Below are 14,990 nucleotides of genomic sequence, written 5' to 3'. Positions count from 1 at the left end.
TTCATGGACTGGAAGTAATGAAAAGGAATTTTGCTACCTCCAGCAATACAAATGGTCTCTTAAAAGGGTGTTTCCCTCCTTAGGCAATTAACATGGCTTGTAGCTCGTTGTAGAATTTCTGCTGAGAGAAATAGACAGCTCCAGTAAGCAGGCTTGGCTGGTGTGTCTCTAATTCAAAACTGCTTTTTATACACAGTTAAATTGAAGCATTACACCATGTGACCTCTCTCCTGCTGTTGCCTAGGTAACAGATGTAGCTTTTAAAGGCACACTGTTTTAATCCAAGGAGAAAAGAAATACAGTTCCGTGACACCTCTACCGTTGGCGAAATGAAACACCATTCTTAAAAAGCATTTCATTATAATACAAGAAGAAATAGAAACTGGGAAAAAATTTCTAAAAATTTTTTCACATTAATGCCCCCATTCACTCTACTGATAATTTACAGAATTTTCTTTGTACCATCGGCATCCATGTAACAACATGGTTAAATTCATGACAAAGCGTCAGCGGTAACATTGTTTTTCCCCAAAATATGTACAATTTCAAATGATAAGGTTGTAACATCAAACTCCATCTAAATATTCTAGCATTTCAGTTTTTAAATTTTTCCATAAACATAAATGGGTTATGGTCAGTTTACATTAGTGTTTCTTTATAGTCTTGGCGGACATATACTTCAAAATGCTTGAGAGCCAGCAAAAGTCCTAAAATTTCTTTTTCCACAGTGGAATACTTCTTTTGATGGCATTTTAGTTTTCTTGAAAAGTACCCGACTGGCTTCTCTATGTCCGATTCGTCATCCTGCAATAGGACTTCACCAACCCCCAGGTGGCTAGCATCGATCGCTATTTTAAAGAATTTAGCAAAATTTGGAGCAACCAACACTGGTTCATTAGTTAAGATTGCCTTTAGCTTTTCAAAAACTGCCTGGCATTCATCTGACCATACTACTTTGTTTTTCTTTTTTTGTAGCAAATTGGTTAATGGAGCAGCCACAGTACTAAAATTCTGTACAAATTTCCTGTAAAAACTACATATCCCTAAAAACCTCATTATTTCCCATGTCATGAAGACCCCCACCTGCCGAGAATGAGGCATATTAATTTCATCATATGAACATCAGTTTTAAACTTGCTGGAGTGAAGAGATGACTTGTTTAAAGAGATCAGCAGTGGCTGGAAGAACATTTGCATGCCAAGAGACAGTGCTTGGAGAGACAAAAGAACTGCTCACTGATTCAATTAACAGAGATTGGTCTGGGCTGGTGATCCACATCTTGTCAGTGTAAGAGACAGCACTACAAACAGGAGTGGTTAAACCAGCTAGTCACATGACTAACCTGCTGGCCAACTTGGAGTTTTAAATTGTGCTCACAGGACAGTTTGAAGACATAAACTGCAGTTTTGCAACTGAACCTGGAACAAGACAGCCTCTCTCCTGGCTGGCTCTCTCTCACTTCCTCACAAGCCTCCGGACATGTAAACCTCAAGAGAGAAAAGACTCCTACATTGAAACAAGTTAAAGCATGCACTGGGCCTCAACGAACAGCAAGACTTACTGGCAACCAAAGACTCAATATCAAACTCAAATGACTGTAACTATAATCCAGATATTGCCTCAAACTTTTCCCCTTTATTCCTTCTACTTTTTCTGTCTCTATTGCATGTGTGTTTATCACGTATGCATGCTAGCATGGTCGCGTCGTGTATTCGTAGCTGTTACCCGAATTAGAGTTTAAGATCAATAAACTTCCACCTTTCTTGTTTAAATCTAAGAAAACCTGTCTGATTTCTTTGCCTTACAATTGGAAAGCAGTGAACAAGGATTCACTGAGAGGGGAGCTAAAACATGCTGTTTTTAAAAATTAAACACTGTTACGGTTAAACCAGGCAAAGGCTGAGAGGGAACCCCTAGATCCCTATCTCACCTGATTGTAACACCTGTTTAGATTTAGGGATAGGGATCTTTACTAAGGCTTGTGTCTTTGCCTTTTTTGGCAATACTTGTCCTTACCCCACTATGTGTCCAAGGTAAGTTACTCTTGCTTTTCCGAATTTGCTTTTTTCCAGAATTATCACTAAGTCCACTACTTGTAACTTTTTAAACATAATTTTTAGCTGGTTTAAGGGTTCTTGCCAAGTGTTACTGTATATTAGTACCTCATCGGCATACACTACACAGTTGGGAACACTGGCTACCACCTGATTCATTAATCTTTGAAAAGTGGCTGGGGCATTTTTGTTGCCCGAATGGCATCACCTGGCACTGATAAAGACCGTCAGGTGTTAGGAAAGCTGATATCTGTTTGGCTGGAGGAGTCAAAGGAAGTTACCAGTATGCATTTAGCAAGTCGATCTTAAGAAGAAACCTAACACTGCCCGCTCTGCCGATACAGTCTTCTAAACGCAGAATTGGGTAGGTGTCGGCCTTCGTTACTACATTGACTTTTCTGTAGTCAATACAAAATCAGGTTGATCCGTCAAGTTTAGGTACTAGAACTATTGGTGAACTCCAGCTGCTTTGACTAGGTTTGATCAAGTTGTTTTCCAGCATGTATTGGATTTCTGCTTTTACTTGGGCCAGTTTGTCTGGACTTAAGTGGTAAAGATGTTTAGTTTAGTTTTAGAGATATAGCACTGAAACAGGCCCTTTGGCCCACCGAGTCTGTGCCGACCATCAACCACCCATTTATACTAATCCTACACTAATCCCATATTCCTACCACATCCCCACCTGTCCCTATATTTCCCTACCACCTACCTATACTAGGGGCAATTTATAATGGCCAATTTACCTACCAACCTGCAAGTCTTTTGGCTTGTGGGAGGAAACCGGAGCACCCGGAGAAAGCCCACGCAGGCACAGGGAGAACTTGCAAACTCCACACAGGCAGTACCCAGAATTGAACCCGGGTCGCTGGAGCTGTGAGGCTACGGTGCTAACCACTGTTGTTTTAAAGGAACGGATTCCCCGATATCCACAGCATGTGTGGTTAAGGTTGTACATCCTGGCTTATCCCTATAGATTCTTTTAAATGTTGTGAAAATCCTGGTTAGGTCTTCATATTGTTTCACTTGTAAGTACAAAAGCATGTTGTCCAATTCCTAGCCATTCTGTATTCGTTAACCTGATAGTTGGAGGTTCAATCTGAGAGTTGTCTAGGCCTCCTTCTGCCTCATCTTTACTGTACTGTCCTTTTCCTTCTCAACAGTCCTGATTACTTGACATACCTGTAGTGTGTCATGATCCTGTCTTTTTTTTTCTCCGGGGAACATGTGGTGTGTCTTTAAGACAGCAAAGGAGCCGTATCGCTTTAAGAACCAGCAAGCCTCAGGAGTTGGAGAAAGTGCATTTTAGTTGCCGCCAGATACAAGCATACAGAGAGGGAACCAACCAGCTTCAAAGAATGCATCCTGGTTACCTGGCAACAGCCATTCAGAGACCAAGGACCTGATATACAATGTTGCAATTATCTTTTGAACTGACTTTTTAGTGGAAAACAGACTGTTCTAACTGGGGACACAGAGAGACAGCGGTGTGTTAGCACCTGAAAGGGGAAACAGACCATTTAAACTGAAGAAAGAGAATATAGTCTATTTATTATTATCTCAAAATTCTAAAAAAAAAGTCAAGCCAAAACCGAGATCTCTGATCATTTAAACTGAAGTAAGGGAAGTTAGACTGTGACAGTCTTTTATCCCTCAAAAATTCTAAAGCCAAATTGATTCATTTAAAAAATGTTTGCAAGCAGTTAATTGTTGAAATTTATTGTTGGAGAAGGAAAGCATCATTTACTGCTGGAATTAGGCTACAGACTGTTCTACTGTTGAAGAATCTTTTTTCCCCATTGGATGGTTGTGAGGACCTCAAGCAACATTGGACTGTAAATTTGCAAGGACTCTTAATTTTTTTCTATTTTAAATGTTGTTTATTTCTTAGTAGTGTTTAAGAATTTAGTTTTTCTAATTAAACAGTTAATTTGTTGATTTAAAGACACCTTGTTTGGTTAGCCCCATTCAGGGGTTAATAGATGGTACAATTTGGCTGGGTCTTTCTTTAATTTGGAAAGGTTAAAATGATAAGTTAGGCAATCTATGGAGGGACAGGATTGAATTAACAGTGCGTTTCTCCCACCACAATCAGAATCGTATATTTTGATCGGGGGCTTTGGCTGAAGCGGTCGGTCATAACAAGTGGCTTATCCTCCTCTCTGCGATAATATTTCTTTAACATATTTAGGTGACACAACTGGGCAGCACAGTGGCGCAGTGGTTAGCACCGCAGCCTCGCAGCTCCAGCGACCCGGGTTCAATTCTGGGTACTGCCTGTGTGGAGTTTGTAAGTTCTCCCTGTGTCTGCGTGGGTTTCCTCCGGGTGCTCCGGTTTCCTCCCACAGCCAAAGGACTTGCAGGTTGGTAGGTAAATTGGCCATTATAAATTGCCCCTAGTATAGGTAGGTGGGAGGGGAATATAGGGACAGGTGAGGATATGGTAGGAATATGGGATTAGTGTGGGATTAGTATAAATGGGTGGTTAATAGTCGGCACAGACTCGGTGGGCCGAAGGGCCTGTTTCAGTGCTGTATCTCTAAATAAAAATAAATAAATAAATAAAATAAACTGGTTCTTCTTCCGGCGATCAGGGGTGTCAATCAAGTAATCTACCTTACCCACTCTTTTGATCACTCTATATGAGCCACTGAACTATGCTTTTAATGGTTCCCCCTGTAATGGTAATAACATCAATACTTCATCCCCTGGTTGAAAATTGTGGGTCTTTGCATTCTTGTCTGCCCATTTTTTCATATTGGCTTGTGATGCATCAAGGTGTTCCTGAGCCCTACAAAACTGCTTTACGTCCTTTGTAAGGCCTGGCCAGTAATAATTTTGGCTCATACATGATATAGTCTTCCGAATCCCCCTATGTCCTGCAAAAGGAATGTTATGTACAAACCGTAATAATCCCTGGCGATATTTAGGTAGTACCACTATCTGTTCAACAGTTGTCCAGTCTTCATCCGCAGATCTATGAGGCGGTCTCCATTTTCTCCTCAAAACCCCGTCTTTCATATAATAGCCTTCTGGAACTCCTTTCGCCTCAGCTTCTGTCAGAGCCATCTGTGCCATTCGATATAACTCTGGATCAGTTTGCAGTGCTGCAATTATAGAAGATCTGTTAAACATCTCATTTGGATTATCTAAATCCCCAAAAAAGGTACAGATACTCAGCTATCTGTTTGTGACAATGGATCCTATTTAGCTATTGCTCGGGTGACTACACATGGCAGGAAATATTCCTGGACTTGTTCCTGTAATTGTTGCGTTTCTCTCACTTCACTTGGTTCCTCTGTAATTATAGGAGAAACTGATATTTTTGATTCGCCAAATCATTTCCTAGGAGTAGATGAATTCCTTCAGCTGGCAAACTGTGGACAACTCCTATAGTCACCATCCCAGATATTAAGTCACTCTGAAGGCGTACTTTATATAAAGATATGGGTATATATACCCCACCAATTCCATTAACTAAAACTTTAGTGTCCAAGGCACTCTCTGGTGGAAACGTTATATTTTTCCCCAGCAAGAGTGTTTGGGTTGCACCTGTATCCCTGAGTATAATAAGTTTTCCTGCCTCACTTAAAGGATATGGAATTACTTTCCCCTTTGACAAAAATTCATTATAACTTTCGGGTATCTTATTCTTAACCTCTGCACTCACTTTAGTTTTTGTATCTGGTTTCACAGCTGCTGTTAAAGCTATAGTCTGGTCTGCTATACTCTTAGTCAGAGTCTTTGCCTCTGCATTTGCTTTGTGTACCCCAACAAGTCCTATGGGGTTACCTCGCAATTGCCAGCATTCTGGCCTGAGGAAGTGATCCTGGGGCATTCCCAGCTGTTCCTTCTTGTCCCTGGCTACTTGCCTTCCTTTCACTCTTCCACTTTCTATCCTTCTCAGATTTATGGGGGTGAAGGACAAAAGGTTTTGGCTTATTCACAAGTTCAAAATCACCTGCAATTTCCACTGCTTGCCTAGCTTTCAAAACTTTCAGGTTATTTACTTGAGTTCTCACAACTGAAGGAATTGAATTTTTTAATTCTTCCAAGAGAATTAATTCTCGAAGGTTGTCACATGTGGTTTCCATCTTTAATGCCCGTATCCAACGGTCAAAATTAATTTGCTTCACCCTCTCAAATTCTACATACGTCTGCCCAGCCAATCTCTGTAAGTTTCGAACCTTCTGACGGTAAGCTTCAGGGACTAACTCATACGCAGCGAGAATAGCCTTTTTTGCCATCTCAGTCTTCCGGAGCCTCTTCAGGAAGCATGGCATAAACTTCATGAGCTCTGCCTAACAACCATCTGTTTGGCTATTTTTTCAAAAGATATGAAAAATGTCGCCACGTCCCTTTCCTCAAAATTAGGAAGAGCTTGTATAAACTTAAACAGCGTTTCGCTGGGTCCTGGGCTGAATTCATATTCTTCCTGACCTGAACTTGCGTTTGAGTCAAGACCACCCCTTTGTCTTAATTCCATATCTCCTAACCTAAATTCCCTCTCTTTCTCCCTTTCCTCTTTTTCAAGTTCAAGTTTTCTTAATTCTTTTTCAGCTTCTAGTTTTCTTATTGCTATTTCTTTTTCCTGTTCAAGTTTTATCGTTTCTAACAATCTGAGCCAATTCCACTGCATCACTTTCTAACTTACTATCTTCCTGTTCCTCCTGTTCTTCTAATTTTAAATGTTGGATTATTACATCAAATATCTCTGCCTTTTTAGCACCTGATTTCAAATCTAACCCCAATTTTGCTGCCAAATCTTTTAGTTTATTCTTAGTTAAAGTTGTCAAGTCACTTGAGGGACACATTCGCCTTGCCCAGAAACTCTGTAGCAACTGCTCATGCCATTCCGATGGTATAGACTGTAGCTTATTACACATGAAACCTGGTTCCTCTTTTTTTTCACATTATTACTCCCTTTTTAATTCACGTAATTGGCGTTCGATGTAGATCCTGACAATTGAGCACCCCAATTAATGTGATCCCAGACGCGAGAGCAATTAATATGATCCCTGAGATGAGCAATTAATATGATTCCAAACTCGAGCCCCCAATTAATCTGATCCCAAATAAGCCCCCCATTAATATGTTATGACCGGGACAGGAGCAATGCACTGTCAATTCAGTCCCATCACTCCACAGATTGCAGTATATTATTAGTTTTCCCACCCAACCAGATAACAGCCAAATTAAACACTCTAGTAACCCCAGCAGAATAAAACAGACCAAACCAGGTTTCTTTAAACAACAACAAATTAACTATTTATTAAAAACTCAATCTTGAACAGTATTAAGATAAACCTATGTCTAAAGACCTTATAACTTCGTATTTTAACCTAACTCCCCCATTCACACACACAGGGCTGAATTTTACTGGCCCCTCAACGCCGTGGGTCGCAGCGCAGGGGACAGTAAAATGCTGCGGGGGGAGGCCCGCCTCGACCCACGACGTCAAGACGGGCCTGCCGCGTTTTATCGGCGGCAGCGGGACCTCGTTGCGGCCCCCCTCCCCGTGCTGCACGGCAGTGACATCACAATTAGCATATGGTAATGATTACTTACCTATGCTGATTATGCAGCCCGCCGCCTCTCCACTGACACTGCTGGATTTTTCGTTGAACGGGCGGCCGTCACGCACCGTCCCATTCACAATCTGAAAGTCTGGCGGGTCCTCACTCTGCATTATGGAAGGGAGGGGGGATTCACAGGGGTCTAACTCTGCATTCTTAAAGGGAGGGGGGGACATACAGGGGTCTAACTGCAATTTTTAAAGGGAGGAGGGGGGATACACAGGGGTCTAACTCTACATTCTTAAAGGGAGGAGGGATACACGGGTTGCTTTCTGCATTCTGAAAAGGAAGGGGTCTGGGATTACTGGAGGGAAAGCTGTGCTGGCATGAAGGGAGGTACCATGTACCATCCCTCCGTTAACAGTGTATGCTCTGTGTTTGTGAGGGGGCAATGGCACACTAGGCACCCTGTGTGTGGGGAGGGTGCCAGAAAGGGCAGGAGCATTAAAGTGTTACGGATGGTGGGGGCAATCAATTCAGCTGGTAGGATCTTGATGTTGTCATGTTGTGTCACTCTGAGTGTTGGCCAAGATAGACAATGCCATGGCACACCATTTAGTCGATCCAGGAAAGCAGCTGATGTACCCGTCAACACCAATCCATGCCCTGTTAGGAACCTTTGAATACATGTTCAATTTTATTTATCAAATGGAAATAAGTGTGGCTCATCCTACATTGTATGATCCTCTGCATGTGAGGATCTGTACGCGGCAGAGGCAATATCAACAGGCAGGTGTGATCCACGTAGAGGCTCCCGGTCGTGAGCAGCAGCCCCCAAGGGGAATCCGCCATTACGGTTGCCGTGCATCTACAGGCCCCAAATGACATGCCATCGGATGTCAGAGCACTAGTGTTAGAGGAGATAGAGCATGTAGAGAGGGTGGTGACACGTCTCTGTGCCCTGCTCAAGGATGACCTGCAGCCCATGGGCTCCAGTGGACATCCCATGCCTTTGTTCGTCATAGTAGCAGCAGTTCTCAAGCCTGATGCCTCTGCAGCCTTTTAGGGGCCCACCAGAAACCTTTGTGGGGTCACACAGTCAGCAATGCACCGCTGCATCAGGGAGGTCACCAATGCCGTGCACCGGAGGGCCATTGAGGATGTCCGCTTCAGGATGGACTCTCACAGCCAGGCCCAGAGGGCCATTGGTTCTGGCACCATTGCCGGAGAACCATAGGTTGTAATGTTCATAGACTGCACTCATGTGGCCATCAGGCCTACTGCCAGGCAAACACCTGCAGACGTCACCATTAAAGGAACCTTCTCAATCTAGGTGAAGCTGGTATGTGAACATTGCAGATGCTTGCAGCGAATGTGTGACCGCTTCTCAGGCAGCTGCCATGACAGCTGGGTCTGGCGCCAGTCCCGGCTACCACTGCTGTTCACTGAACTGGCTCAGATGGAGGGGTGGCTTCTTGGAGATAAGAGCTATCCTTTGCAGACGTGGCTCCCGACGCAGGTGAGAGACTCCACCACTGCTGCAGAGGAGAGATACAATGCCAGCCACTGAGCTACATGAGCCACCATTGAGCAGGATATTGGCAAGCTGAAAGAACACCTCCAATACCTTTATGGATAGGGTGATGCCCTGTACTACGGGCCGAAAAGGCCAGCTCATTTTCTTGCTGCTCTGCACAACTACGCACCCAATAGGCCTGGCATGTTGAGGAGAGACGTCAACAGGGCTTATCCTCAGACTATGAGGATGCTGAGGACCTACAACATGAAAGACACAAGGAAGGGCAGATGGCACCCAGGCTCTGCATGCAGGGCTAGCAGTGAGGTAGGGATGTACGGAATTGGCTTATCAGAGAAAGGCTGTCTGCTCCATCGGAGCTGACATGAGCTCTGCAAGCCACACATCACCATCCCTCACTTGCTGTGCACCAGCCCACATCTGCAGCATCTCTGTGTAAACCATTAGAGGCAGCAGCTGACTGAGCCAATGTCCATGTCACTGACTATTTACCTCCTCCCTCCCACGGTCCAAGGCTCCAAACACTCCTCAGCAGTTGTGATGAAAGATCATTGACCTGAAACATTCACTGTGTTTCTCTTTCCACAGATGCTACCTGACATGCTGAGTATTTCCAGCAGTTTCTGTTTTTATTTCAGATTTCCAATTTCTACAGTATTTTGCTTTTGCGCCAAACACTCCTTTCAGGTAAAACTGCGATTTACTTGTACTTTTTCAATTTAGTAGATTGTATTCACAGTTCATGATACAGTCTCCTCTATAATGGGGAGACCAAATGCAGATTGGCTGACCACTTTGCGGAACACCTCCATTCAGTCCACAAGCAAGACCACAAACTTCTGATTGATTGCTGTTTTAATTTTCTACTCCAGTTCTGACTCTCTGTCTTCGGCCTCCTGTACTGTTCCAACATAAGCTTGAGGAACAGCACCTCATCTTCTGAATAGGCACTTTGCAACCTTCTGGACGCAGCACTGAGTTCAACTTTTCAAAGTTTTTTGCTTGGACGCTGCTGTTGGTAATCATTGTGCTTTCTCATTTACACCTCCTCTGGACCCATCCTTTCATTCTTTACTTGCCTTATTACCAGCTCTTTTTGCCCTGCATCATCGTCGCTTTTGTAATTTTATCTCTACTGCCCTCCACTAATCACAGGTTTTATTCTTTTCCCCCAGCCCCCCATCTCTGTACTTGCCTAAAACATGTTACATCTTAAAGTACTGAAGTCATCGACAAGCAGGAAAAATAATACCAACATTCAGTTGCAGCATAAAAATTGGCTTCTTCAATGTGATACCTGGCTCAGAAATACATTCCCGCAGCTCCTTGGCTGTAATTATTTAGGGTGGGCTTGAGAATGTGGTGGGGGAAATGAATTGTAAGAGTTTGCCATGCCACTTCACCCTAATTATGAGACAGGTCATGCTCTTGGTGGGACTTAAAAGTGCTTTCTGGGAGGATAATTCAGGTCCATTTTTTTGTAGCAGATTTGAGGTAATAACCTCTATGAAACTCCTTTTACCTTGTTTACAGCCTTAAATCTGTACCCAGAGCAGTTCTGGGGAAAGGTTATTGACCTGAAATGTGAAGTCTGCTTTTGTCTTGGCAGATGCTGTCTGACCTGTTGAATTTTTCCAGCATTTTCTGTTTTTATTAATAGAATGAAAAGGTAATTTTAAATCAGACTATTTGCCTATTGCCAGGATGGAGTCATAAATGTATTTTAATGTTTGGAGGACTCCTTTAGGGACTTAATTGCATTTTCTTTTCCATAGCAAATTGCTACACAGCCTGATCCAGATCTCACTCCCCACAGGAGTGACCGAAATTGAACCAAGAATCCTGGAGGAAGTCTGGTCTTACTATGAGGAAACGCTAATCATTATAGAGAGTTTGGTAAGTGAGGGAAGAATGAAAGTTCAAGGGGAGTTTTTTAAAAAAAAATCAAAACATGGAGCGGAGGAGGCCTTTACTTTGTACTTGAAACTTGTGCCAGAGCGATGAGTTCTGGATGGATCCTTTTCTGAAAGAAACATGTGGCCCAATCCTCTGGCTTCTATTGTCATGATTTCCTACTAGGAACAGTGCAATGAAAATGAGTTCTTCATCTCAAATTAAGAGGAACTTTTGACCTTTCCTGCATGACTCTCATCTGAGAAATAAGCATTTCCAGGTATAAAGCACTGGCAAATCAGCCCCCAGATGTTGGTGTATGATCTTTTACTGACAGCATTGTAATATAAGTTTTTTCTGATACTTAAGGTTCTCATGGTAAGGAAACCCAAGGGATCAATATCAGCTCTGTCCCATAGCACCCTGGTTCACTCACTACTACAGTGTCAAACACCTGGTGATTTACTGAGGGTGAGTGAGGAGAAAAAGTGCAAGTAAAAAGAACTAACATCTGCTGGCCAAAGTTTCAGCTCAAATGTTCCTTCAGCTGGTGAATTTAGGATCTGGCTCTCACAGGATGTGCCTAATAATGCAGTTAAGTAACTCATCCTCAGTGTTTTATGCTGAGTACCAAGCTCTGCAGAGTGGAGGCATCTATGGAGGAATCCACTACCTGCAACTGTGCAGTGCTGCCTGACCACCTAACTGAGATGCAGGCTACAATGGACAGGGCTCTCTGCCAAGGGACCTCTTTAAGCGAGGTCCTAAACTCAGTTACAGTCTACACCACTGGTCTCAAAGCAGTAGTCTGTCTTGTCTGCATCCACCATGTTGTAGGGTTGAGAAATTTCTGCCAAAGGGTGGATTTCTGACATTGGGGTTTTAGAAATCCGCTATTGGCTTCTTCCTTTCTGACCATAAAAGACCGACTTTAAAAAAAATCAAAATTGACAGTTCATTGACAGTTCTGATTTTTTAAAAAAGCCAGCCAACCACAAAGCTGCTTGAGTTGGATGGGGTACAGTGTGTGTGTGTCTGGGTGGGGGGCGGGGCGGGCGAGTTGGATGGGTACTTTCTGTGTGGGGGGGAGTTGGAGAGGGTAGTGTGTGTGGGGGAGCAGTTTTGAATAGTGTGTATATTTGTGGGGAGTAGTTGGATGTGGTACTCTGTTTGTGTGTGTGTGTGTGTCTGAGCGCGAGTGTCTGTGTGTCTAGGGTAGGGGGAGTGTTGGATGGAGACACTGAGGGAGAACTTCAGAGTTTCAGTCTGGAGTTCACACAATTCCATACAATTAAACAATTGTTCTCATAAAAGGAAGGAAGGTTAGACTTATGGTGGAATGAAGTACACAAGGGGAGCAAGTACAATACTCTCTGCAGACTTGTATTGCTTTGATGAGCTGCTGCCATGGACCTATGCCTGAAGGTTCTTTCAGCGCTGTGGCTAATATCATTGACTCAGGTTCTACCCGGATGAATGTTAGCACCTACAGAGCCATCCAAATTGAAATATCCACTGAGAGCAAACAATAAGTCAAGTTTGGAGTATTTCGCAAGAAGACACAAGACAAATGAGTCTGTCAATGGCAATCTGGTGAAGTGTATGCAAGAGGCGCACAAGCTGTTTGCTGAGGAGAAACATCAGGAGAAAAGGAAAAGAGGGAAAAGCTAGAAATCACACAGCAGAAACTGGCCACAAAACACTCTGTCAAAGCAGTTATGATGGTTGCTGCTAAGAAAGCTAGAAAAACCCATGTTACAGCTCTGCATTACATAGGAACATAGGAGCAGGAGTAGGTCATTCAACCCATCGAGCCTGCTCCGCCATTCAATACGATCATGGCTGATCATCAACTTCAATGCCTTTTCCCACCCACTATCCTCATATCCCTTTATGTCATTGGTATTTAGAAATCTGTCAACCTTTGCTTTAAAAATACTCAATGACTGAGCTTCTACAGCCCTCTGGGGTAGAAAATTCCAAAAATTCTCCTCCTCTCTGTCCTAAGTGGCTTCCCCCTTATTTTGAAATTGTATCCCCTGGTTCTAGACTCCCCAGCCAGGGGAAACATCTTGCCTGCATCTACCTTGTCTATCCCTTTAAGTATTTTGTAGGTTTCAATTAGATCACCTCTCATTCTTCGAAACTCTAGAGAATACAGGCCCAGTTTCCCCAATCTCTCTTCATAGGACAGTCCCGGGAACAAGTCTGGTGAACCTTTGTTGCACTCCCTCTATTGGCAATAATATCCTTCCTAAGGTAAGGGGACCAAAACTGCACACAGTACTCCAGGTGCTGTCTAACCAAGGTTCTATACAATTGAAGCAAGACTTCACTACTCCTGTACTCAAATCCTCTTACGATAAAGGCTAACATAGCATTAGCCTTCTTCATTGCTTGCTGCACCTGCATGCTAGCTTTCAGTGACTTATTGACAAGGACACCCAGGTCCCTTTGTACATCTACACTTTCTAATCTCTTACCATTTAAGAAATACTCTGCACATCTGTTCCTCCTACCAAAGTGGATAACCTCACATTTTCCACATTATATTCCATCTGCCACTCACTAAGTCTGTCCAAATCCCCTTGAAGCTGCTTTGCATCTTCCTCACAACACACATTCCCACCTAGTTTTGTGTCATCTGCGAACTTGGAAATACTACATTTGGTCCCAACATCCAAATCATTGATATATATTGTGAACAGCTGAGGCCCAAGCACTGATCCCAGTGGTACCCCACTAGTCACAGCATGCCAGCACGAGAATGACCTGTTTATTCCCACTCTCTGCTTTCTGCCTGTTAAACATTCCTTAATCCATGCCAGTATATTACCATGTGCTTTAATTTTGCGAACCAACCTCCTGTGGGGAACTTTATCAAAAACCTTCTGAAAATCCAAATATACCACATTTACCAGCTCCCCTTTATCAATTATGTTAGTAACATCCTCAAAAAACTCCCAACAGGTTCATCAAACACAATTTCCCATTCATAAATCCATGTTGACTATGCCCAATCAGATCATTATTATGCAAGTGTCCATTTATCACATCCTTCAGAATAGATTCTAGCATTTTCCCAACGACTGATGTAAGGCTACCAGGTCTGTAATTCCCTGTTTTCTCTGTCCCTCCCTTCTTAAATAGTGGGGTGGCATTTGCGACCTTCCAATCTGCAGGAACCGCTCCAGAATCTCTAGATTTTGGAAGATGATCACCAATGCATCCACTATCTCCATAGCTACCTCTTTCAACACTCTGGGCTGTAGAATATCAAGTCCCTGGGAACTTATCAACCTTCAGCCCCATTAATTTCTCCAATACAACCTTCTTACTAATACTAATTTCCTTCAATTCCTCATTTCACCCATTCCCTTGGATCTCTAATTCTGGGAAATTTCTTGTATCTTCCTCAGTGAAGACAGACACAAAGTAATATTTTTAGATTTATTTGGATTTAGATTTAGAGATACAGCACTGAATCGGCCCACCGAGTCTGTGCCGACCATTAACTACCCATTTATACTAATCCTACGCTAATCCCATATTCCTAATACATCCTCACCTACCTATACTAGGGGCAATTTATAATGGCCAATTTACCTATCAACCTGCAAGTCTTTTGGATGTGGGAGGAAACCGGAGCACCCAGAGGAAACCCACGCAGACACAGGGAGAACTTGCAAACTCCACACAGGCAGTACCCAGAATTGAATCCATGTCGCTGGAGCTGTGAGGCTGCGGATTAACCACTGTGCCGCCCTAATCATTTAACTTCTCTGCCATTTCTCTATTTCCCATTATAAATTCTCCTGAATATGCCTGTAATGGACCCATATTTGTCTTAGCCAAACATTTCCTTTTTACATACCTATAGAAGCTTTTACAGTCCGTTTTTATATTTTTTGCCAGCTTACATTCATATTCTGCTCTCCCTTGCTTTCTCAGTTTCTTCATCCTTCTTTGCTGTATTTTAAAATCCTCCCAATC

General features: G+C 43.0%; 1 protein-coding gene across 1 annotated transcript in view; it reads left to right on the top strand.

The window, feature by feature from the left end:
• Positions 1–14,990, top strand: part of tex11 (testis expressed 11) — a 245,081-nt gene that overhangs the window by 219,695 nt on the left and 10,396 nt on the right. Inside the window, exon 27 of the mRNA XM_068046993.1 lies at positions 10,880–11,000. Within this exon, the coding sequence (XP_067903094.1) occupies positions 10,880–11,000 (121 nt within the window). The remainder of the gene's footprint in view (positions 1–10,879; positions 11,001–14,990) is intronic.

Source organism: Heterodontus francisci, chromosome 15 (assembly GCF_036365525.1).
Source record: "Heterodontus francisci isolate sHetFra1 chromosome 15, sHetFra1.hap1, whole genome shotgun sequence".
Taxonomy (NCBI): domain Eukaryota; kingdom Metazoa; phylum Chordata; class Chondrichthyes; order Heterodontiformes; family Heterodontidae; genus Heterodontus; species Heterodontus francisci.
This window is presented reverse-complemented; position numbering and strand designations above follow the sequence as displayed.